This window comes from Triturus cristatus, chromosome 4_1 (assembly GCF_964204655.1).
Source record: "Triturus cristatus chromosome 4_1, aTriCri1.1, whole genome shotgun sequence".
NCBI classification, from domain to species: domain Eukaryota; kingdom Metazoa; phylum Chordata; class Amphibia; order Caudata; family Salamandridae; genus Triturus; species Triturus cristatus.
This window is the reverse complement of record NC_140585.1, coordinates 38,412,381-38,439,132: the sequence shown is the minus strand read 5'-3', so window position 1 is coordinate 38,439,132 and position 26,752 is coordinate 38,412,381. Positions and strand designations below refer to the sequence as shown.

Below are 26,752 nucleotides of genomic sequence, written 5' to 3'. Positions count from 1 at the left end.
CTAGATGTGAACGGCAACCGAAAGGCAAGTCACGTTTCGTACTGCAAACGCCAATGGTTTGGCCATTCTGGTGGCAACAATACCAAAGGGCTGCCGCCGGCACACTTAAAATGTGACCATTAAAACACCCACGGGCATGTAACCCTGAGGTCTTTGCATTCTGATGAACCAGCCCCCTCATCACGTTAACAGTAACTACACAAATCAGTAATACCCCAAAATTGGACTAAATGTGGAATGAATGTGTAACTGACAAAAGCAGCATCTATAACTTGCATTTTTTGTGAAGCGGACCAAACTCAATTTAACTGACAAATGCTGACTCTATACTTGCATTTCTTGTGAAGTGGCCCAAACACAATTTTCCATGCATGGTGTTACAAACCATCCTGGGAGCGCAAACATTTTGCTCTTCGTTTTTTCTATACAGAAGATAAATTACTGTGGATAACTTCCACCGTAAGTAATGCCACCAAATGTGATTCATAATTCGAGCGAGCCAGTTCAGTTGTCATAGATCTTTTAGCAAGCGAAGAGATGTTCGCTTCAATAAGGGTTAAATTCATGGAGCAACCATAAAAGTAACCAGTATTATGCTGAATACTCCCCTGCTCAGCATACCTTACTAAGTACCTGCTTTGAACCACTGCGATCACAATTGGTCGTTGCATTAGTTTAATATACCCAGCACCTTGAAACAGAACCTGATTAATGAGGCAACACAGATTACAATGACGCTTGGGTTATCTGGTTAAATTGATAACAGCTGTGTGTACGAAAGTCACCGCCTGTGCCCAAAACAGCCCAGCGTGAACTGGAAAGAGGGCGTGCGGCTTTCACCGGAGCGATCACCGTGAAAACTGGACGAGGGCAGTATGCAGAGGACTGCTGCATTGTTTGAAATAAAGCAGGGAGACCAGGTTTCAGTACAATAAATCCGTCAGACACACAATGCAAAAAATTCTGCACAAAACTTTGCAACACCGTTGTGTAGAAAAGTACCTTTTACGCACAGTATTGACTGTGTAGCACAAGTTGTTTTCTTGTAAAGTCCCGAAATATTCCTGCACCGAACCATGTGAACATAAGACTTCGACCGGTTTAAGTTGACCCCTTTAGGGAGTTGGTTGAAGATCTTGAAAAGTCTGGCACTGGTATGCACTCCGATGCAGAAATGTTACCTACGCCCTCCATAACCCTGAATAACCATTTGTGAGAGTTTATCACATAATTTAACATGTATCTGTAGAGCTCACGTCCACCCGGGGGCACCTTGGCGCTGAATAACAGATTATTGTTACCCGACTCAATAATACTTATTATTATCGATCCCTGAAGGATAACAAGCTTCATGGACCCACCTTAGTTAGCCAGTAATTACTTAGTAAGTATTTGAGGCCATAGTTGCCGGCAAGAACACTGCCACACCGAACCATGGATCCCCACCGTAGGATATGACTCATAATGAGAAAGCGATGTGCCCTCTTTATTTCCCTCCAGTTCTACCTTCCAATAGGCTGAAATGCCATTAAGGTTTTACTAAAAGTGTTAATACCTTAGATAGGTAACATGACTATACTGTAACGAAAACTCCTTCTCAGACCCTTAAAGGTGTGCACATATGCCTTTGTGAAAACCACAAGGGGGGGCTCCTGGCTGGCATATTTATATTTACTGTCGCCGATTTCACTGCTCTAAGTGCAAAGAAATTGGCAGCGTAAAATCTCACAGAATTCTGTGCTATGGAGATTCCAGCCTCACCCTTCCGCGCACACCTGGGCTTATCACCGGGCACCTTACCTTTAAATAAACACACACGTGGATACCATCACTATTAGTGAGACATAGGCTCATTTAATCAAGGGGTTGTTATATTCTTACACATCCTCGCTACGAGCACGCCTGCTCTGGTTAGTTCCCCTCACGAGCGTCCACACGTGTGTCTGTGATCGTAAGCGCCTGCGTCTGTTCGGAGGAGAGATTAATGGATACACCAGTTGAGCGCACCGCGGTGATCCTGCGCAGCGTGTAAGGCAAACACTCCACACTGTTACTGACTGAAAATGAAAACCTTGCCATGACGTGCAAAATTTATTACTCAGGCACCCAGAAGGCATGGGTCACAGAGCAATGTTCACCAATCCATCCGGGAGATTTGTTCACTTCAAATACTGAATGTGTGCACCACTTCAACACAAACAAAACATATATACACCGACGGATTAACTCATCAGCGTTCCACGCCAAAGACTGACAAGCTATGCATATAACAACGCTATGAGGAGTGGTGCAATAAGCCCACAGCATATCTTGAAGAAGACGTCTAGGAGCCAGCCCATTCGCTAAAGCCAGTTGTATAGTGACTTTGATAAGTCTGTTCGTTCTTTCCACAATTCCATTACCCATTAGATTGTAAAGTGAAGTACAAGAATGTGTAACACCACACTTCTCAAGAAAGCAACGCATCTCCCTAGAAGTGAGTTGGGTACCATTGTCGGTAAGTAAAACCTGTGGGATACCTTCACGCAAAAACAAGGTTTCTAATACACCAACCACAGAATTCAACGTGCAATCATCTCGAGTGAACATCCACAATCACAGCAGCAAACCGCCTGTCAAGGGAAAGCTCACATAGAGGACCAATGAGTGACATACGCGACAAACAATCAGCTGGCAAATTTCTCCACCCATGAATAAATTCAATATCATAGAGATACTCTTGTAATCTTGCGGAAAACCTCGCAAGACGTGCTGATCCCTTTCCTGCACCTCCCGCCGACAAGATCTTCATTAGAGGCTTGTGATCAGCCCTCAACACAAATCTGGATCTCCACAAGTATACTCTGAAATACTCCACTCCCCAGGCTGCAGCAAGAGCTTCGTGCTCTATTACTGAGTAGTTCCTTTCGGCTTGAGTGAGAGTTCTTGAAGCAAATGCGATCGTTCTTTCAGTGCCTCTCTGAAGCTCGGATAATACCCCACCAATGCCAGTAAGACTGGCATCCACTGTGAGAAACGACTTGCAGGAAGCACTAAAAGGAGCAAGAATGCCAGCATTACAAATCTGATCCTTAATTTTTGAGAAGGTATCCGATTGATCACTGTCCCACTCAAATTTACAGCCTTTGCGAAGGAGATTCCTCAAAGGTTCAGACATATCAGCAAATCCACAAACAAATTTAGCATAATATTTGACAAGGCCCAGAAACGACCTGAGCTGCTCCTTGTCCCTTGGAGCAGGAGCATTTTTTATAGCCTCCAAAAGATTATTTTTGGGAGAAATCCCACCACTAGAGATCGAGTACCCCAAATAGTCAACCTGATCTGTGAGAAACTGACATTTTTCTTTGTTAACTGTAAGACCCTGCTGCTCAAGTTTCCACAAAACTTGTCTGAGTGCAGCGTTATGTTGCTGAATGTTTTTTCCTGAAACCAATATGTCGTCCTGAAAGTAGACTACGCCAGACAAACCCTTAAGCATATTTGACATCATTCTTTGGAAGACACTCGCAGCCGAGGCTAACCCGAAGGGCATGCGAGAGAACTGAAAAGTGCCTTCGTTGTAATAAATGCAGTGAGTGGCTTGGAATCTGGATGTAATTTGATCTGGTGGTAAGCACTTCTCAAGTCAATCTTGGAGAAGTACTAACCATCACCCACCGACTAACAATTTGTTAATGTTAGGCAGGGGGAAAGTATCAGTGACAATATCATGATTTAAGGACCTGAGATCAATTTAGAAACGAAGCCGACCATCCGACTTAAGCGTCAAAACAACCGGAGAAATCCAAGAGGAAGCCTCCACTGGTTCAATGACTCCAGGTTTCAATAAATCATCTAACAAATCTTTAAGACCCTGTGTCACCGACAGAGGGACTTTCCTGAGCTTGTGTTGCACAGGAAACGCATTGGGTTTGAGAATAATATTGTGCTGGTACCCTTTGACGCAACCAAGTCTATCCTCAAACACTCTGTGAGCATCTTGAGGGATATGCTGAACCTGAATATCATCTTGGACCACCATAATTTGATTGGGGGACCGGGGATTGATAACAATATGAAGAGCATCCAACAAGGATTGGGGGACCCTCTTTGGCAACATAGATCATTCCATGGGTACTCCGTGTGTCAAAATTAATCTGGCCTGACATGTCCCCCAATACATCAATAGCTTGGCCCTGATAGCCAACTGGGTTGATATCCTTGTCCAACAAAGAAACCCCCTCCCAGGTGGTTCGAAAAAGAGACTCAGGAATAATCTTGTACATAGAACCAGAATCCACCATCAGCGTGATATCTTTACCACAGACATTAAATACAGCAGTGGGTCTATTTAACCTAGGAGAGTCCCGAGTGACACCAAACACTATCTCATTGCACACCTCCCCCACAACCAAGACCTTATTTACAGCTGTTTTGTAATCATCACTCTGTTGTATGACATTTACTTTGGATTTAGACTTGTTGGAGGAATCAGATTGCCTACACATTCTAGCATAGTGCCCTTTCCGCCCACACCGCCAGCAAACCTGATCAATCGCAAAGCATCTTTTAAAATCAGCTAAATGGTATTGACTACCACAACGCAAACACTCTCGGGTCTTGAGTTTAGGTGTGCCAACTCTTGAAGATTTAAGAGTTTTTTTAAAACAGCATTAACATCAACATCATCATCTATGTTATTTACGTCCCCTACTTCTTGTGATTTTTGTCCCTCTTGCTCAATTCCCTAATACATTTCTGGGATTCTTCAAGGACCTTGGCCAAATCAACAGCATCTTTCAATGAGGGGTCTTTGGCGGCCCATAGTCTTTCCTCTATTTTCGTATCGCGGCACTGTACAATCAACTGATCGCGAATCAGCTCATTTGTCATGGTCCCAAAACGACACTTAACTGAGAGTTCTCGTAACCTAGCAACAAATTCATCAATACTTTCTCCTTCCAGTTGAGGTTGAGTATAGAATTGATATCATACTAGAACCAAATTCACCTCTTTGGAAAATTGCGTTTCTAGTCTCTTAATGGCTTCTTTAGACAGATCATCCATCGGTTGCCCATTAGGTCCCAAAGCCACAGGTAAATATTTAGAATCACGTTGACCTTCACTGCCCAATGCACTTAATAATAAAGCTTTCTTCCTAGCTGGAGAAAAAATGTTACCATCCAATGCAGTAATGTAATTATCAAGCATTTCAATCCAGTCCTCCCATAATTGGTGGAGGACCTGGCTGAGCTAAAAATACTGGAGGAAAAATTACGTTAGATGCATGTGAAGACATTGCAATGAATAAGGAAAGTAAATCTATGAAATAAGAGCAGAAACAGGTAATGACACAGTACACTTCGGATAAATTACTTCGTAACACAGTTCAAACCAGAAGTAAAGATCACCGTGAGTAACTGCAGAGAGAAAAGTTAAAGACAAATTCACAGCATATGCGAGGTGACGTGAGAAATAGCCTCTGAAACGATGGCAGGCAGAAGAACCCAGTCAATAAATTAAGACGGCACAGCAAAATAAATAATAAATTCCATAGATGCAGGAAATGAAAGCCGGAGGAAAACATTTAGCGCGCTGTCAGGGAAGTCGACAAGACTTGAATAATGAACCTCCCAAAATGGCGGCACGTTACGCACGCCCTGCTGATTACGTTGCGCACAGCACGTATGCAAGGACGTGCTGGTGCGTTTCACTGACGTGGAATAGAGACTCTCATAGTGACGTAGGCTGCAGGTCCCATAGTAACGTAGGCTGCTGGCAGAACGAGAGAGATGCGCAAGACTCCAACGGTTGCGCAGATGCCAGGAAACAAAAAGATTGAGTCAAAAACAAAGAGATCTCAAATCCTGGATCACAAAGGTTGGAAAGCCAGAGGAGCAGGAAGTGCCAGGAACAGCCTCACAGACGAACAGAAGCAGGAGAACCGATGAAAACAGGAAAGGTGCACAGGATCCCCAGGTTGTGCGAAGACAAGAAAAATATCATCGCCAAAAATGTTGAGAAGGGTTGCAGGAATGAAGACAACCAGCCCGGTGTAAAGAGGAAGTTCTTTACTGGAAAGCACAACCTGGCATCCGACCCTCTCAACGACCCAGCTGCAACTGTCGATCGCGGAGTGCCGTCAACCTTACATTCTGGGAACGAGAATGCGGAGAAGAACGTGGTGAGCATAAAAGCTCCAACTCAGGTAAGAAACCATATCAAGAAAGAGGTAAGTATGTTCACAACACTATCCTTTGTGGAGGCAGTGCTTACAGCAGTCCCGTTAAACAAGTCCAGGGGTGCAGAGGTAATCAAAGCAATTATCCTGTCTTGCCTACAACACATTCAAGCACATTGAGAAGTTGGGAATTGTAGTTTTAGAAAGGTATTCTAGATCGTGTAAATGAAGTGAACGGTAACGACACAGAACAATAAAAACATTTCAGACATGTATGCAAGTTGGACAGCATCCTAGACCCGGAAGCTATTTCTAAACCCTACACTACTTTGGTAGGCTACAACATTCGATAGTATCCTGAGCATTTGGAACAGATCGCACAGCATACCTTTAGAAACAGCTCGTCTGGCTATCTCTTATCAGAGTTACTTCCTTTACTACTACTAAATGCCTTTTGTGAATACCGAAAGTCGTAAAGTTAGGATTGTGTCTCAGATTACTTTTGCGAATCCGGCCCATTGTTACCTTCTTAGTCTAAACCATCACAGCCTCATACATACCATCTTAACATCACATATATATATATGTATGGACAAAGCCATGCTAGCCTTGAACATCAGAAAATGGCCATGATGATGTGTGCTGGCATGTGTGCTATGGAGTAAAAAGCCAGCCTACAATGAAGAATTTCCTTGTGAAGGCAAACATAGAAACAGGACCTGCGTGCACTGGACACATGCGTGCTTTACCAGCAGTTTGCACGGAGAAGGAATCTCACACTAAACACAGATAGTAATAGGATTGAAAGCAAACCAAACTTAGAAAAGAACCGACTCTAGATGGTTCCGAACACCACGCTGCCGGTGGATGCTTGCAGCTAGAGGTGGGAAGAGTGTGGGGCCTGTATACACGGATAGAAGTTGTGATGCACCTGTAAGAAGAGGTATTCAACTGGACCAGCCAGCATGGGTTAGCACCAGGGGTGTAACAGTGGCCTGTGCAGTCCAAGCAGCCTCTGCCTTCTAAGGGGCCCATTTCAGTTTAAGGCCTATGACCTTTGCAAGCTATGGGAGTGTCAGGAGCCCCTCGCCACATTCTGTGGGGTGCATCATTTTATGTTTAGACATTGGTTAAGGCCAGTCACAGTTCTCAAGCCTGCCCATGCTGCTCTATTGCTTTGCAAGGCTCACACTTGGTACAAGAGAATGAAGCTTGCACTACCACAGGCTATGTGATGGCCTCTGTTTCTAAACTGTGAATCCTCTGTTTTAACTATGACCCGCCCAGTAGTCCCTGCTCACCTCACTGAGAGGTCATGGCCTCTCTTGCAGCCCTGGTCACCCTTCCTTTCTCAGGAGATGGAGGGGTCCCAGATACACAGGCTCACTGACCAGTGCACTCTCTAAGTCTTGTACCCCAATGTGTCCTGCAGGTACGCCAAGCACTACAAGCGAGAGAACGGCTCCGAGTACCGGACCCTGCTGAAGGCATTCGGCATCCGAATCGACGTGCTTGTGTACGGAAATGTAAGTATGGCTGCCTGAGGCATGTGTGAAGTGTACAGAACTGTACTGGGAGCAGAAGGTGTGCACCAGCACAAGACATGGGTGAAGTGCAAAGAACTGTACGGGCAGCAGCAGGTTGACCAGCACAAGGCATGTGTGAAGTGTTCAGAACTGTACGGGGATCAGAAGGTGCACACCAGCACAAGACATGGGTGAAGTGCACAGAACTGTACGGGCAGCAGCAGGTTGACCAGCACGAGGCATGTGTGAAGTGTAAGGAACTGTACGGGGAGCTGAAGGTGTGCACCCGCACAAGACATGAGTGAATTTCACCGAACTGTATGGGTACCAAAAAGTGTGACCAGCACAAGGCATGTGTGAAGTGCACGGAACTGTACGGGGAGCAGCAGGTCGACCAGCACGAGGCATGTGTGAAGTGTAAGGAACTTTACGGGGAGCTGAAGGTGCACACCAGCACAAGACATGGGTGAAGTGCACCGAACTGTACGGGCAGCAGCAGGTCAACCAGCGCGAGGCATGAGTGAAGTGCACGGAACTGTACGGGGAGTAGAAGGTCGACCAGCATGAGGCATTTGCGAAGTTACAGAACTGTATGGGGAGCAGCTGGTGTGACCAGCACGAAGCATGTGTGAATTGCATGGTGTATCCCAAAGCATTTGTGCTGTGTTCAGAGAATATGCAGTGAGCACTGAGCATGTGGACATGTATAGTGAACATGTGTGCATGTGCAATGAAAATAGAGCATATTTGCAATATACAAAGCATGCGAAATGAGTATGCAGTGTTTACCAGCAGTGTCCCAGCCCTCATTTGCCCTGCAGTGAATTTTCCTGGTGAGGCTGGGATGGGACTACGCCTTCCAGGCATCTTTGAGGCAAGGCGGGGCCTGAGTCAGCGACGTGTTCAAAAGCACTCTTTTAATCCCACAGTGCTATACACACCCGGGCACGTGCCTGGGCCGAGACCAGGCCAAGAGCTGGCCCGTCTGTGCCCATCCGCAGCCAGACGAGGCTGGGCCTACTCTCTTTCATGGTTGCCAATAGCAGGTGAGCTCTTCTGTATTTCATTAAATCATGGGCAAGCGCAAAGTTGTTGGGTCCGCCACCACACCACGCTCACCGGCGACCATAGAGGGTATGCTAGAAAGGGCTGTGGGAATTATCTCTAACGACATTGTGCTTACTGAACCTAGGTTACAACAGCGACCACTACTGGATGAAGCAGGACGTTGCCTCCCTTTGGATAGTGTAGTGTCACGGATGCTAGGCCCACATGTTAAATAAATGATTGCACAGACACATAGAGTCGGGTACTGTAACTGGCAACAAGCACGTGCACCTGGGCCCTTTTATTAGCAGGGTCACGTCACTCGTGACGCCTTTGATGAATGAGTGTGGGGTGCATGTGTGTCCACTCCCACGAGGGAGTGACTGATTAACCAAGTTACTGCTGAGACACTATAACGTGTCTAGCATGACACTACATTCCTCCCAAACTTTATTCAAAATAAAACAAAGTCCATCTTCTGGAAACAAACTATGCACAAAAGACACCATACAGTCTCTTGGTCCTGAGAGGCAGTCCGCAGGACAATAGTGGACAGGGGCATCTGGGAGCACTCAAGCATCTTGGCACACGTCCATAATTTAACCAGCGTCTCCTGGGCACGAACGATGCGTTGATGGAGTCCGGATTTCTTAAAAGCCTGTCCGTCAGATCAATGTCCTCACACACCTCTGGATGAACTAGTGTGCTCTGGCAGCGATGCTGTTGGTGTCTGTCAACTAAATGATGGTGCATCAGGAGCGTCAGTGGAATCCTGCCCTGCTGCAGACTCTTTGCTTGAGGTGTCTGGGCACTATGATGACCATATCGGCCATGGCTGGAATCGCGATGATGTTCAGGACGTTATCCTCTGAGGCCGCGGTGCCTCTCCGTACCTTGTTGGTGCAGCAGCTTCTCGACCATCTCTCGTGCGAGGATCCCTTGGTGCTGGAATGTTCTGGAGGCCCTTGTGTGGAGCTGCCACAATACTGTGTGGACTGTGCAGGGCTGCCTGTGGGCCGCCTGGCGGCCTCTGCATGAACACTGACAGGATCTAACGACGTTGTTCGGGCAGCCACCATGGTGTATGGACTGTCGGATAGCCCTTGGACATTTGGTCTCTCATTCTGATGCCTCGGTCTCTTGGTTCTTCTGCAGGTGCAAGGCTCCACCCCGGTGATGATTTCGCTCCTTGGTTGGATGGGGTGATGCACATGGCAGTGATGTTGTGGTTGTCATTAAGTCTGGAGGACAGATGGTGGCAACTTGCTGGGAGATAGGATGTCTGGAGGGACTTCGCATCCACGTATCTTCGTCTTGGTGAGACTGTTGTTCACCAGTAGCATCTGCGGTCAGGAGCAGGGATGCCAAACGCCTTAGACTGCAGATGCACGGGACTGGACGTTCGCACTGGGAAGCGTTGGAGAGAGATGCGGTTTGCACTAGCTGCTGCTTACATTTGGTTCCCCCATTGAGGTGTCTCCAGGGACGTCGGTCTGCCTTGGTGGCTGTCTGGTGTCTCTGGGTGCGCTCTTATCTTGTGGCGGTACGAGTCCTCGTTCTTCTCCTCCTGTTGTTCTTTTCAAACGCACCTGTGTTCGCCCGGTTCTTCATGGTGATAGGATTGTTACTCTTCTTTGCGAGGACCTCTTGGTGGTCCGATCCCTTCCACAAGGGTCTTCATGATGCTCCTCTACCAGGATGGGGGGTCACCTGCACACGAGGGCGTTCTGCTTGTGCCTCGAGTCTGCGCCGTCGGGGCACCTGCTCCTGCCCCCGTGTAGGCATGCTTTGCGGGGTCAGACACTCCGTGTGACATGCTCCTTGCTTGCAGTGCGATGTGGCACTTGTGTTGCCTGTGATGGATAGGTGTGGGGTGCATGTGTGCCCACTCCCATGAGTGAGTGGCTGACTAACCAAGTGTCTGCTGAGACACTAGAACGTGTCCAGCACCACACTACAGATAGCAGTGCTCTGGGCTAATGGAAGTGGGAGGCGCAGCACAACTGAATACTCAAATCAGTGACTGATAAACAGGCTGACAATGCAGATATGTGCCTAGAGAACACCCAGTCACCCTAAGGCCCAGCTGTCAAGGGAAAAAAAAAGCTGAAAAGAACCGGGAGTTAGGCAAAAGCAAAACGTCCAGCAACGGGGCCAGCTCTCATCTAGGATTCCGCCACAACCACTACCCAACCTCAGCCAATGCAGACCGGTGATCCCATTAGTCTGGGTTCACTGTGCCCTCCAGATCTCTTTTTAGAAATTCCATATTATGTTAGAGGAAAAGATGAAACCCATCATTGACCGGTTAGATCGCATAGAGTCTTTTGGCCGGATCGTGAAATCAGCAAACATCTACGGTTAGTGGGAATTGCTCTCTAGCTGGACATAGTGCCCCATATCTGCTGTCACCCGGGGAGCACCAATCCTCTGGAAGCAGCTACGGGTCCTTTAGTGGATTCGGATCGCCCCAGGGAAAACCCAACAGCTGAGATAGTCAAGAGAGCGGGTGGCACCCATCAAACTGGCACGAATGGTAATGGCAGCGGCAATCTATGGAAGAGTGCGACATATTAAGCAGAGGGGAGAAGAGTTGGCCTAACGACTAGGGCGGTCGACCTTGAATCTGGGGAACCGGGTTCAAGTCTCGGCAATGATGCTGAACATTCTGGGCAAATAACATAGGGCCATATGTAGGTAGAACGTGTTTTGCGATTCTCTAATTGCAATTTTTAGGGAATCGCAATTAGAGAATTGCAAAACGGAATGTAGGTAGGATTAGCAAATATTTTTGCGAATCCTACATATTCCTTAATTGCGAATTGCAAATTGCAATTCGCAATTAAGGAATACCTCCCCATTCATTCCTATGGGCCTAGAGGCCCATAGGAATGAATGGGAAGACATTCTCAATTTGCGATTCTCAATTAGAGAATCGCAAATTGAGAATGCAATTTCAAGTGTGCCAGGGTGTCAAAAGGACACCCTGTTGCACCCCTGAAATGAGCATGGGTGCACATGTGGCACACATACATGCCCTAAGGACATGTGTGTGCACCACATGCCACTTTGAAAAATGCAAAAATATGCATTTGTGAAAGAAATCGCAAATTACCACCAACCTGTAGTTGGTGGTAATTTGCGATTCTTTAAGGCCAAATTGCACTTTGTTGGTGCTTCTTACATTGCATTTAAGGAATCGCAAAATTTGCGATTCCTTAAATGCAATAGCAAAATAAGGAATCGCAAATTTAGCGATTCCTTATTTTGCACCCAGATTTGCCTTCCTACATACCACTTAGCAAAATTGCGATCGCAAACGCCGAAATTCGGCGAATTTCGGCGTTTGCGATCGCAATTTTGCTTTCTACATATGGCCCTTAATCTCCCCGTACATCATCAGGTGTAGTCCCACTGTTTTGTGCATAAAACCCATCTTCATCCTGGGTCTTGTACTCAAACCCCTTCACATCCGGACATAGATCAACATGTCCCAAAAGGCTTTGCCTTGGATATATTTCCCTCAACGGGAGCTGTCCTGATCATCCTTCAGATCCACCTCTTCTCTTTTGGCTTTAGGTCCACTCGCTGCTTCATTAATCGCCTCTTTTATCGTTTGGTATAGATCTGCCCTGGAAATGTATTCCTCCAGATTATGGACCTTCTGTGCATTCTTCTCGTCAGAAGACCACTCCATCTTAACAGGCAGTGCCCCAGCAGATAGGTCCAAGTTATACTGGGTGCCTAGCAACCAAGTCTGCTTAAAAACCCACCTAGTGTGCACCCCAGAAGCAGCACCAGAGAAGCCCACCCGTGCCATGTGGCATATGCCCCCCGCACATGACCGGGGAGCATGGCAGCAGGTAGAGCAGGACTTCACAGCACCGCTCTCCTGCAAAATGGTGAGGTATAAAACAACACATTCACATTCATATTAGTTTTAAACAAAACACAAAAACGTATAAATCCTTGTAAAGTAGAAATGCGTAGCTGCCCAAGCGACAGGGAAAAAACTCGAGTGGAGAGAGGGAGGAGCATTTTTATCCATGGTTGTCATGAACAATGAAGGTGGACTCAAGTGGCACAGACTGTCATGGGAAGAACTGTGACGAGGAGGACATATGAGGGGGGTGAAGCACTGCCTGGGATAGCTGAGCTTAAAGTATCAGTTATTTTTATCCTTATCCAAACACACCGATCCCATCCCTGTCGCCAATTTGTGTTGTGTGGTCCCAGAAACTGAAGAGGCACAGGTCTTCAAGTTTTGAAGGTTTCTTCTAGATGACAGAAGCCAGAACTCATGTCTCCTTCTGGTCGCTCCAGACCAGCAGAGCAACTGTCAGTCTGGAACTCACTGCGACACAGCTCCACGGCGGCAGAACACAATCACTGAGTATTCCAGTAATAAAAGAAATGGACAAAAGACACAAGCCCATAACATACACATTAAAGGCAGTGTATGTGCAGTGTATTGTGGCTTGTGCACAGTATGCAGTGCTCATGTGTAGTGTTTGCGACTTCTGCTTTGTGTGAAGAGCTCAGGTGTAAGGCAAGGGGCTTGTGTGTACTTTGAGGGGCTTATTTTCACTGTGTGCGGCTTGTGCACAGTGTGAGTCGCTCATGTGTGTGTGTGTGTGAGATGTGCCCAGTGTGAGAGTCTCATGTTGTTATATTTCATATAGGTACCCCAATATAGGCTTAGGTATCATCGTAACCTTTCACCTATACTCTCCCCTACATTACACACATAATGGTTCTTGGGGACTGACCTTTTACCTAGATACAACACTGCACACAGAATGCGGGATTTTCCCTGCTAAAAGCCTCATACATTATGCATGAGGATTCTTGGAAACTCAGCAGGACTACAGTCTCCTGTATAACAACTATGTATAAAGTTCATTCCAGACGTTATCCTAAATCCGACAAGTGGCACATCACAGTAGAACCCATGGGGAGACCTTTAGGTATATAAACATCACATCTTACTGAGACAGGGAGAGGAGATCAGGATATCCCTGCCGACACACACTGAAACAAAACGCTGAGGTTCCTGCATGCAGATACTCCAGCTCGCAGTGGTCTAACATCCCTTGCAGGATGTCTGACTCGAGACCAAGACAGGGTCCCACAGTCTCTCATTTCAGGTAATGGGGTTGACTTTATCCTAGAGGGATTCTTGACTTAACACTTACATACATGCTGGGTACACTTAGGTACATCTTGTAATGGTTGCATCGTAGGACTACGCATTTTATCGTTATGTATTTTATATACTTGCCTGTATTCATGGTTATAGCAAAATAGTCGAAATCTACCATCCTTTCACTTTCCTCGTGCTTCTAATCATTTATACCTGTTACTGTCTAATGGTTGTTACAGCGCACCTACCTTACACTAGAATAACGACTGCTCAATAAATGCTTATTGAAGAACGTCCATCCCGTTAATTCTGAGCGAAAAGTAGTATACTGTTTCCACGATCCCTGAGGGATCAGGGTTGTCATGTTCGATAGTTGCCAAGAACTATTCTCTCCTATTCTCTAGTGGCACTGTGAGCTAGCTGGTACACAGGGCAACATACCCGTTGGGGGGGTCTAGATTCAGTCTGACACCAATCCTACAGTGTATGTTGTCTAAACGCGCAGATCCCATATAGGTTTTACAGGAACTACACGACATTGTAGTATGGGGCTCATCTTCAGTGTGCGTGGCTCATGTGGATTGTGTGTGACTTGTGCCCAGTGTGAGGGTCTCATGTGCAGTGAGACTTCTGTGGTGTCAACATCGGGAGAGGTGTGGCGCAGCGGCCCGTGTGACTGACTCCGAGGAGAGGGGCTCACGGTTCGATCCCTGGCAGCAGCTCAGCTCCACACCATGGGACTCTGGGCAATAACTGACTTATTCTTCCCGATGGCCCCAGCATCGTGTAACCTTAAGGGGTGACATGTTCACGCTTTACAATATGGATTAATTTTTATTATTATTATTACTTTTGTTGCTCTCTCTTTTCTTCCAGGCTGGAAAGTTCAACATCATACCCACCCTGATTAACACAGTGGCGGCCTTCACCTCCGTGGGAGTGGTGCGTACAAGTTCACATTCTGACCTAAATGTCTCTCTCCTTCCTCTCTGACTTCTAACTTTACTACTCCTAAACTGAGAAAAATCCTAACTTTGAAACTTTCGGTATTCACAGAAGGCATTTAGAGTCCTAAAGTTAGGAGTCCTAACTTCTGTGAATACCGAAATGAGTAAGTGCCTTCTTTGAATACCGAAATGAGTAAGTGCCTTCTGTGAATACCAAAATGGTAGTAAGTTTAGGATTTTGTCTTAAGTTAGTTCTGTGATTCGGGCCCACTGCCTTTATACAGAGCGTGTCTGCTAGGCACTTTTCACTTCTGTACGGTGCCTATCTCTGGCTCATTGTCTGCTAGGTATGTCTCACTTCTGTACAGTGCCTGTCTCTACCCCACTGTCTGCTAGGCACTTCTCACTTCTGTACAGTGCCTGTCTCTACGTCATTGTCTGCTAGGCACTTCTCTACAGTGCCTATACCTGGCCAACTGTCTGCTAGGCACTTCTCACTTCTGTATAGTGCCTATCTCTAGTTCATTATCTGCTAGGTACTTCTCACTTCTGTGCAGTGCATTTCTCTAGCCAAGTGTCTGCTAGGCACTTCTCAGTTCTGTACAGTGCCTATCTCTAGATCATTGTCTGCTAGGCACTTCTCACTTCTGTTTAGTGCCTTATCTCTAGCCCTGCTCTGCTAGGCACTTCTCACTTCTGTACAGTGTCTATCTCTAGCAGAATGTTTGCTAGGCACATCTCACTTCTGTACAGTACCTATCTCTAGTTCATAGTCGGCTAGGCCCTTCTCACTTCTTTAAAGTGCCTCTTTTTAGCCCAGTGTCTGCTAGGCACTTCTCACTTCTGTAAAGTTCCTGCCTCTAGCCCTGTATCAGCCCGGCATGTCTCCCTTCTGTACAGTGCCTATCTCTAGCCCACTGTCTGCTAGGTACTTCTCACTTCTGTACAGCGTCTATCTCTAGCCCAGTGTCTGCTAGGCATTTCACACTTCTGTACCATGCCTATCTCTAGCCCACTGTCTGCTAGGTACTTCTCACTTCTGTACAGTGTCTATCTCTAGCCCAGTGTCTGCTAGGCACTTCTCACTTCTGTACAGTGTCTATCTCTAGCCCAGTGTCTGCTAGGCACTTCTCACTTCTGTACAGTGTCTATCTCTAGCCCACTGTCTGCTAGGTACTTCTCACTTCTGTACAGTGCCTATCTCTAGCCCAGTGTCTGCTAGGCACTTCTCACTTCTGTATAGTGCCTATCTCTAGCCCACTGTCTGCTAGGTACTTCTCACTTCTGTACAGTGCCTATCTCTATTCCACTGTCTGCTCGGCACATCTCACGTCTGTACAGTGCCTATCTCTAGTTTAATGTCTGTTCAGTGCTCCTCCTCACTCACCCCAAACACACTGTAAGTATTGTGACTCCAGGTGAAAACAGGTCAATGAGGGTGCTGGTGGATTTGTCACAAGCATAAAGGGACAGATGTACGACCCTTTTTAGCGGTTGCAAACATAAAATTGGCGCGTTTGCTACCGCTAAAAAGCGTTGTGTGTATGTACAAACCTTGTTTTGTGAGTCGGTAACCTATTACCGACTCGCAAAATAGGGTTTGCAAGTCGCTCATAGGAAGGGGTGTGCAAAGGGCATCCCTTCCTGATAGCAAGTCGTAAGGTCATAGATGATTGTTTTGCAACTGCAAATGCGGTCGCAAAACAATTGCAGTTACCACCTACTTCAAGCAGGTGATAAGCCAGTCGCAAATGGGAAGGGCGCCTCATGGGACCCCCATTCCCCCTTGTCTTGGGCAGCAAAAATATTTTTTAAGAGCAGTGCCTACTCCTGAAAAATTAAAAGGAAACTTTTCATTTTTCTTTTTTAAATGCATCCTGTTTTCCAAAACGGGCAGCAGTTTTTTTTTTTTTAAATGCTTTATTTAAAAAGCAGTCACAGACATGGCGGTCTGCGGTCCCCAGCAGGCCACCATCCCTGTGAGTGCCAGCCATTCCCAAAGGGTCGCAAATTGCAACCTGCCTCATGAATATTAATGAGGCCGGTCCCTTGTGACCCATTTGGGAAATGCAAACAGTGTCTCTGACCCTGTTGTACATTCCATTTTGCAAGTCTCAAATTGTAAGTCACAAAACATTGCAATTTGCGACTCGCAAAATGGAATGGTCGTACATCTGACCCAAAAGGAAATGAATGCATTTGCATATTTAAGAAGGGTGGTGGAGAGGGAGCCTTAAAGGCAGGGGAGCAGACATTACCATATCGTATAGGCTCGGGTCTCAGACTGCAGATCTACGCAAGGATGAAAGGATCATACAAAGGTAACCACATGCATGATCACAGGAGTTCACATATGTGTAGGCAACACATGGGTGGGCGGTCACTGGGTCAGACCATCCCCATCTCCTGGTACCCATAAATAAATCCTCCCCCTCCCTACAGGACTTCAGGAAGGATCTGAAGACATGGCTGTTCCACTGGTCCCACCCAGCAGGATAAACCTCGAGCGCCTGGAAACCCTCCTGGGTGAAAAGCAGCGCTTTTCAAACCCAACTTGATTGACTGACTGAAAGGCAATGATAGAAAGTCGCACCTTACCATCCAGTCATGCCACAGAGGGGAATTCCATCCAAAAGAAACCTTTTAAACCTTCTAAAAAATAGAAACTCAATACTGCCCGCTCCACCAATGACGATCCAGCACATTGGAGACAGGACACGCAACCTGACATTGCACTTCGCCCCATGCCAGCCACCCTTGGGACTCAAAGGGATATGACTACGATGGCGTAGAGGGACACCTCCACCTTTCTCCTTTTTTAGTCCCGGCATTAGCAAAGACCTTTAGATTTTAACTAAAATGATATGTACAATATACTGGTAGAGGCTTTCAGCCAGCCCCCTCCATCCATCGGTCTGTTAGTGTGTCAATCATATGTTTCTTTCACCTTCTACAGCTCCCTGCAAGCGACAATGGGTCCGCCCACTTCAGACATTGGCCAACCTCACGCAGCCCTTTCACAAAGAGCACATCCACGCACACAAAGTAGTTCCCTTTAGTTCCAAGAATTACAATGACAGTATTTACTTTTGGGGATAAAACGTTTTTTGTTTTTTGCCTTTCAGCCATTTTTTTCTTAGCTTTATGAAGGTCCCGTAGCTTTATCAACAATAACGTCTTGCAAAATCTTAAAAAACAATCATTGATAATGACAAAACATTGGCAACTAACAGAAGACGTGTTAGCTTAGCTAATGCTTGTTCTGCTGTATGTTCAGGCATCAAGGACCTGGAAGAGGTCAAGGGTCAGAACCCCTGATGGTCACATTCCAGACAGGCCATCAACATGTGCCTGTATCAAAGCACACTTGTACAATCCCCACACAAAGTACAACAGGATAATTCACTGCACAAACCCCGTTACTCAGGTCAACTTCAACCAACCACCATCACCCACCTCCCAGCTTCACCGCGCAGACACAATCAAATGAAACCACAGTACACCTCATGCTCATCGGCGCTTAGTCCCTGGTGCAGCGCCCAGTGGCATCACTTACAGCTTCAATGCACTCTTCATTGGTGAAACATGGCTCACACACACCTCTATGCGCATCATCGTCCACAGACGCAACCGCATTCAAGGCGTTGATGTAACACACAGCCACAAAGGAGAACTGGCAGTCATCCACAAAACAGCGTGGCCAGGCGCCCTCTGAGAGTCCTCAAACCTGCCCTCCATGGAACCCCCACATGCTACCGTAGCTTCTCTGTCCCCAGCAGTCCCCGTCACTCTACGTACCGTTAAGATAGGGCTACACCTTCACCCAGCAGGTAAAACCCAGTGATTGGTGGACACAACCCGTCACCGTAATCCTACCTAAGTAATGGATTGAACTATGTACAGCCATGGGGGAAGTGTGTGCGAGGGCGAGTGAGGCGGAGTGCAGGTATCTTAAGGGCAGATGGCAAACCCCGGGATTTCAGTAAGAGTGTTTCTCACTCACAGGCAGTCAATGCTGGGGCTTAGAGGGAGAGTTGACCTCTGCTTGGTCACCCACCTGGGCACATGAAGCTGGATGCACTAATCAACTGCACCCGCCAAGAAGACGCAGACACTCCCCTACCTCTTAAAGACACTTAACACCAAACAGGTCACTGAACCTCAGCCCACATACTCGTCCCTAACAACTCTCTCAGCCTGACCATAACTTCCATGTGGCTCCCTACACCAAGGAACTGGGCTGGTCAGACCAGTTCATCCTCCCATTACATGTTCACCACCGACCGTCTACCACTGTCGACCACAACCTACCAAGCACAAATTGTAATCCTGCTGGCCTCCTCTATCATGTCACTGAGGAGGACTCATCTCCACCTTTCAATCCAGACAACAAAAGTCTCAAATGTCTTCCCTCAATAACACCATCAGTGTTGACAGCGACACGTCGGTCAAACTATACACCACAAACAAGAATTGCCAAAGCCAATAGGTCTCGCCTTTGTGACCCATTGGCTTTGCCAATGTTTCTTGCCGATGCTATACTGCATTGTAATGTGTAGGTTGTCCCTACCAGACAGCACAGCTGCCTGATTGATAATGGCCTATTGTGGGCTTGCCAAGAGTTTACGGTGAACTTAAAACTGGTCCACTGATTGGCTTATTGTCTAAATTGCTTGTTTCCTATTCGATGGTTTTCCTTGTCCATCTTGTGTTTGTCCCTCCCTGAACATATTCTCTTTATTTGTGTCCTTCCAATGCTAACTTTTAGGGAACTACCTTTTTCTTTTTGCTTAAGCACTGCAGCTTAGTGCCCATGTTTTCTAGCTGTCTTCCTCGTGTGCTTCTCTTCGCCCCACTCCATGTTGTTCCCTCTCATATGTGGGCTTTTCTTCCCTCCACAGTCTCTGTTGCTGTCTCTCGCACTTGTGCTTCTCTCCCACCGCGATGCCTGTTGCTCTCTCCTGTGTGCTTCTTCCTTGTGTTATTCTCTCCCTCTCTTTCCCTCTTCTCAGCTTCCCCGACCCACTTCTCTGTTGTCTCTGATTCCCTGCAGACCTATTTTTTAAAATACTTTTACTTTTTTCTTTTGGAGGACTGGGTAGCAAATTGCTGCTGGCCTGTCCACTTTCTAAATAAAAGCGCTTTCACACTACTTCATTTAATTTTTTTTAACTTTACAGATCTATCTCAGAGCAGTAAATAAAACAACGGCACACAAGTCTCATGTATACATTTTCTCGCTTGCGTGGTTGCCTACCAAATGTCATTGCGCCTTTTTTTTGCACGCAAACAAAGAAATTAATACGATGGCTCCTATTTAGAGCACAGTGACACATATTTACAAGGGGTTTGTACCACAGGAACGTCACTTTTACCAAAGCTTTAGTGGCGCAATGCCTTTCTTCATATTTGCAAATCGGCGAAAAGTTACTTTGTGTGGCTTAACAACACTTTGTAAATATCGTCCCCTTTCACGCAGGTATCTGCCTGAAAGGAGCGTGCAGTGGGTGTTGCTGTGGACGTTCCACTGCAACACCCATTGCTTTTTGACGCTGCCCAGATTTACAAGGATCTGCAAATTTGAGGCCAAAAACATGGTGGTGCAACAAGGAGAAATACTTTTATGTCTCCTTGTTTTTGATCTTTCTATGAGTGCTGTATTCTGCAAATCGAACAAATCGCCTTTAAAGATTGTTTATGTGCCGGAAAGTGTACATGAAAACATTTTCAAAATAATGCACCTTAGCCATAATGACAGCGACAAGGCACCTGTCTCTGGTGGATTCTCAGGCTCATGTATTTGTTGTCTCTTTTCCTCTTCCCTTCCGACATTCCTCTGTTTCCTCTCCCCCCCCATTTTCTCTCCACCCATTTGCCGACTCTGTGTTTAATGTCTGCACTTTGTTCTTTTTCCAGGGAACGGTGCTCTGTGACATTATTCTTCTGAATTTCCTGAAGGGAGCGGACCAGTACAAGGCAAAGAAGTTTGAAGAGGTGAGTAGGTGGTTTTTAGGGAGCCAGAGGTGTTTCTAATCCCTCTGTAAAGAATGCTAACTAGGGACTGAATACATGACCTGCAGTACCTGCATGACCCTCTGGTAGTAGAGGTGGGATGTAAGAACGCAGTGTTGAGTGAGAGACCCTTCAGTTCTGTCTCCTCAGCCGTGGGTTCTTCGGTGATGCTGTAAGAATGATGGCCGTAGTGAGGGTAACAGATCCTTCAGTTCTGTCTCCCCGGCTGTGGGTCCTTGGTTGATGTTGTAAGAATGATGGCTGTGGTGAACCTCACAGACCCTTCAGTTCTGTTGATGCAGCGTGGAATTTTTAATCCTCCCTTCGTCACAGAACAAATATCATACTAGCATATTCACTCAATACATTCATTGGTGGGGCCCATAACACCAAAACACACACTTCATTGATACGTTCTCACGGGAGAGATACATTTTCCAAACGCTGACATGAAAGGAATACTTTTTCACCTAAAGGACCTAATTTACTTGAACATTCATTAAGTACCTTTATTAAACTCAGAACCTCGAGATATTCCCTCCATTTAGTCGATAGATCAGTTAGTTGAAATTGGATATTTGGTGACTCAATTCTTTAATCTACATTTAATCTTATTCTAATTTCTCCAAATAAATCACCCGACACATTTGTTTGTTAAAGTAATAATTTGTTTATCTAATCAATTGCAATTTCAATAGGTCATAAACCAAAACCACCGAACATCATACTTACCTAATCTGGCTATTAGTTGTCCTCTAAGTCAATCAAGTCGTGGAAAAGTCTTTAATTCATCAAAGTCAGGCAGCCTTTCAGTCTGTCAAAGATTCAGGATAAACAGCTGTCCAGCAGTGTCACCGTCCTCTCCGTCAGCATAACGTCAGGAAAAAGAAAAAGGTCCGCCCCTAACTCACTAGACTACCATCTTTTATAATGAATTTTATGTCAAGATGTAACAAAAATCAGTTTTAGACAGTCCTGATTGGATGATTTGGGGTCATTCGGTGAGGTTCTCACATAGTCTTATTTGTTAAATCATCACGCTTGCTGGTTCCGGTTTTAAAGACAGTGTTTTGTTTAACAAACTTGGCAACTCTCCCAGTGCGTCCTTGATGGGTACATCTCACATGAGGTCAAGACGAGGCTACTTGTTGCTGGCTGTGGCGCAGGCGCACTTCACCCGAAACCTCGTGGAACAGTGACTAGGCCTTCATGTCAGAGTCTGCCATCTTTACGAAGCCCAAACCGGTCACCTTAAGTAAAACAAACACAAAACGTAATTAAAACATTGAAATGGCTATTAAAATGTTAAACCCTCACTAATATCCCTAAGTGTATGTAATTATCTAGCACGATAGCAACATTCAAAGCGTTTATATTCACCCAACGATGTCATCTGGTGCAACTTACAAATTACATCACAAAAGCAACATATATCATGCAACATTCTAATTTTCTACCATTAGTATGCATACATATATTAGTATACAAGTTAGTTTAGCCATGCAAATGCAAATCCCATGTGTAATTCTTTCATTAATATAGTTGGTTAGATATCACTTCAAACAGATTAATAATATTACAATTAATAGATTATTCGGATTAGTATAAACATGCAGAAATGGGGGGATATACAAAATGTTGTACTACCCGCTCCAGCAATCCCCCCTTTGGTGATTATATCACCACACCATCAAAATTTTGTATCTCTTTTATGGAATTTCAAAGTGATTTCTTGTTTTTATTCATAATTCAGTTTCCCCTGTCTCTTCTCTTTTTGCTGATTTGTACATACTCTCCTTAACTTCCTCCAATTCTATCTCATCAAATTCTCTCTCTTGTTTTACGTCTTTTCTCCTTAAATTTTCTCTTATTAACTTTTTCTGGTTTTTATTCTTTTTACGACAGATACACCCTAATCTTATTATTAATACTATGAAAATTACACATGTTTATGGAAATAATATCTTACCTAAAAAGGTACTACCTAAATTTACTAAGAAATCTTTAATAGCCGCTATTTCCTCCCAATCCTTTCCCATACACCTTCAACCTCTAGTGGTGCAATTTCGTCATGCAATTCTGTAATATGTTTAATATAAATTTTCAAATCTTTACTTTCGTCAGGAATGTAAGTACAACAATGTTGAACTTTCAGCATTCCACAGACTCCACCCTCTTTTGCCAATAATATATCAAGGGCAAGTCGATTTTGTATTACCATAGCACGCATGGCAACCATTTCAGTGCTTACCAATAAAAATCCTCCAGGGGTGCTTGTTGACAAGTGATCCACTACTGTTGAAAGTCTTCTGATTCTGTTTGCATTCAGAGATATTCCCACTGCCGGTATCAATGCTCCAGAAATATCACCTACAATTTCTGACCAAGATTCTCTCTTACTACGTGCTAAATTACTACCTAAGCTATGTACACCATCTTCTCCTCTATCCATGTAAAAAATCTTCGGAAAGACCAGGCCTACATAACAGGTGCCATACCAATGGTCTGGCAAACGATAATATGCCCTGTTCCCACAAATGAAATATAATCCAGGAAAAACGGGATCTTTTCCACCTTTAAATCCCCATCCACCCATGATTCGGTATGTATCATGGCATTCGCTATTCCCTACAAAATAATTGTCATATGCAGTTTTATTCCTTCTAATACACAATTTTCCCTTTCTGAGGCCACTCTAAAGCCATAGTTGGGCTTGTTTCCCCTTTCAAGTATTTTTCCATTTCTACATCCCATACTGTTTTCTCCACCTTTCCTTTTGATGCCTTTCTTTGCATTTTCAGTCTCCTTTCTTCAACCATATCTAAAAATGTATTTTCCTCTTTCTTTAAACTGCATGTCAAACTGTTTTCAAATATGTATACTAATGTTAGTTCTTTAGTCTCTAAGAAAAATTCACCTAATACCTTTGCAGGTTTTACCTTGTTTAGCTTGTTAATTGAAGGTACTTGTGAAAATATAGTGTCTACATCTGAAAAATAATATTCTAATTTCCCTGTTTGATAAAATAGACTAGCTATTACACCACATGTTATTCCATAAGTTACTGGAAGGCGGTGATAAGTCACTCCCTCCGATACAGAGGCAGGTAACTGCATACAGACATAGCAGTCCCTTACATCCATTGTTTTTACATATTCATACAACAATTTCGAAAACACGTTCTTAGAAAAATTAGTTACAGACCTGTCTTTGTGTAAATAGTTTTTATCTATTCTAGTTGGAACTACCTTTTGGATCTGCCCTAGATTAGTTATGTTTTCACTATATACTTCTAGTGTATCTATAGTAACTTTAAATGAGATCAAGAGAGCAAGTACACTCCATAGAAGCCTTAATAATCCTGTACAACAACAACAGATTTTACACCTTCTCTTCAAAAATGTACATCTACCTTTTCTACTATCTATGTTTGCCATCTTTGCTAAAATGGACTGTGTATTTTGACTTAACCTCTTCTACTTCACAACTAGTTTTCTAACCCAAGGCTCTAAGCACCTACTTGGTTCTACCAGTTTTTGTCCTTTTCTATATTTTTATTGTCTTTCCATCAGTTGTTTTCTTATCTCATTCAGTTTGGCATTTCATCATCTTTCACTTTTCCTTCGTGATCTGTATACAGAATGTCCTGAATTTCCGCTTCTTCTCCAATATCGGACAAGATAACGCTCAGGATTTCCGATTCTTTGTCTTCCTCAACCACTTTTGGTACAACCACCTCTGGATTTCCTTGGCTATCCGCCTCTTCTTTTCCTTCAGGCAGGGCCACATACGTCCATTCTGGTGATTTATACTTCTGGTTAGGTTTTCTGGTTCTTTTGCCCTTTTTCATTTCTATGGTTTCTTCGTCTTTTGATTTCACCTGACTTGTCACTTCATTCACCTGTTCAGCCCTTGGTGAATTTACTCGTGTCAGTCGGTATCTTAATCTTTTTATTTTATTCGGCCAAACATCATCTTTTGCTGCTCTTTTCAATCTACTTCCTTTATCATTCTTTTCAGTTCTCCAAGCTCTCTTTCTTAGAACTCGACCTTCAGGTATTTCATCTTCGCTTTCCTCTGACTCTGTTTCAACTTGCTTTTTACTCTCAACAGTTTCTTTTTCCACCACTTCTTTAGTTTTCCCTACTTCTGTCCCTCCTCGAATCTCAGACACTCAATCTTCCTGCTGACTACTTGTCCCTGTTTCTAACTGGATGTTGGAGTTCCCTACACCTCCTCGGAGGTCTTCCGCAATAATCTTTCCCTCTCTCTCTGTATCTGGCACCTGTCCATCTAAATGTGTTGTTTCAGGTGGAATTTCTCTCAATCTCTCATCTGGCACTTCCTCTTCATGAATCTCTTTTATTGTCTCTTCACCATCTTTTTCTTTGGTTTTCCCTTGTTTGTCCCTTGAACTCTTCGCTCCTTTTTTGGTCTATGAGTCTGAACTGGTATCAGAAATCTGTAACCTTCTTCTCAGGGAAATACTTCTTGGAACATATGTTAGACTTTGTTCTGCTTCCCCCCTTTCAGGGTTTTCTTTTGTTTTTGGCTCTCCGTCATCTGACTCAGTACTGGATTCTGATTCATCAAAATACTCCTTTTCCGTACTGTCCACCGGATTTGGAAATCTCAATGTGGGACTTGCATGGATCCAGTTTTTCAATCCAGCACACTTTACAGCTGTTGTTGTGGTCAAGATGACTTGTCTTGGTTTTCCCCACCTTGGAACCAAACAGTTTCTTCTTCTGTGTGCTTTTACTCTCACCCAGTCCCCTGGGCTTAGATCATGGGCTGGCTTCTTTTCAAGGGTGGTGGCATCCGCTCCAACCTGATGAAACACAGAATAAACTGCGTCAGCCAGGCTTTTACAGTATTCCAACACCATGTCATCAGTTATAGTCATCAGCTTGTTGACTGGTATAAACACGTGCCGCATGGCTCTACCCATGATGATGTCATGGGGGCTTAACCCTGTAGTTCTATCTGGAATTGATCTAATAGTCATGAGTACCAGAGGCAAGACATCAGGCCATTTCATACCTGTGGCTAAACACATTTTCCCTATCCTGTTTTTGATAGTACCATTTATCCGTTCCACCACACCAGAAGCCTCTGGTCGGTAGGCACAATGTAGTTTTTGTCGTACATTCAATGCTTCACAAATCAGTTTTATGATCTCATTATGGAAATGTCCTCCTCGGTCTGATTCAATTGTCACTGGGAACCCAAATCTAGAGATAAATTCCCTCAAAAGTAATTTTGCCTCTGTCATCCCATCATTTCTTCTTGTTGGGAATGCCTCTACCCATCTGGAAAACAGACAGAACATAACCAAAACATACCTCAGTCTGTTACAGGGAGGCATCTCAATGAAATCCACTTGCATTCTGGTAAAAGGCCCTCCTTCTCGACCTATTGTTCCTAGACTCACTACTGTCTTTCTTCCAGGATTGTATTGCTGACATATTAGGCATCTCTGACAAAGACTTTCTGCTACAAGTCTGAATTTTGCATTGTACCAAGTTTGTTTAAATGACCTGACCATAGCATCTCTCCCTATGTGTCCCTGTCCATGATACATCCGTGCCATGGCAGACATCATGCTATTAGGCATGACTGGTCTTCCATCTCGATAGACCCACACATGATCCTTCTCTCTTGGTGCACATCCTGCTTTTACCCACTGCTCCATTTCCTCATTTCCTGCTTCTTCCTGTAATGGTCTCACTTCTTACCATGTTCCCACAATGTTAGTAAACATCAAGGAACAAGAAATCACTTCTCTTTCCTTGGCCCGATTAATGGAATTCTGATTTCGTGTACTGTATTGTGCCATGTCATTAGCGTATTTGTTGCCAGTGGCGATATAATCACCACTTTGACTATGGGCAGCACACTTCACTACAGCCAA

The 26,752-nt window shown here is 44.9% G+C and overlaps 1 protein-coding gene across 1 annotated transcript in view; it reads left to right on the top strand.

Annotated features, from left to right (window-relative positions):
- P2RX3 (purinergic receptor P2X 3) overlaps positions 1–26,752 on the top strand; it is a 444,899-nt gene that overhangs the window by 391,298 nt on the left and 26,849 nt on the right. Inside the window, exons 9-11 of the mRNA XM_085651436.1 lie at positions 7,596–7,689; positions 14,756–14,821; positions 20,743–20,820. Coding sequence (XP_085507562.1) covers positions 7,596–7,689; positions 14,756–14,821; positions 20,743–20,820 — 238 coding nt within the window. The remainder of the gene's footprint in view (positions 1–7,595; positions 7,690–14,755; positions 14,822–20,742; positions 20,821–26,752) is intronic.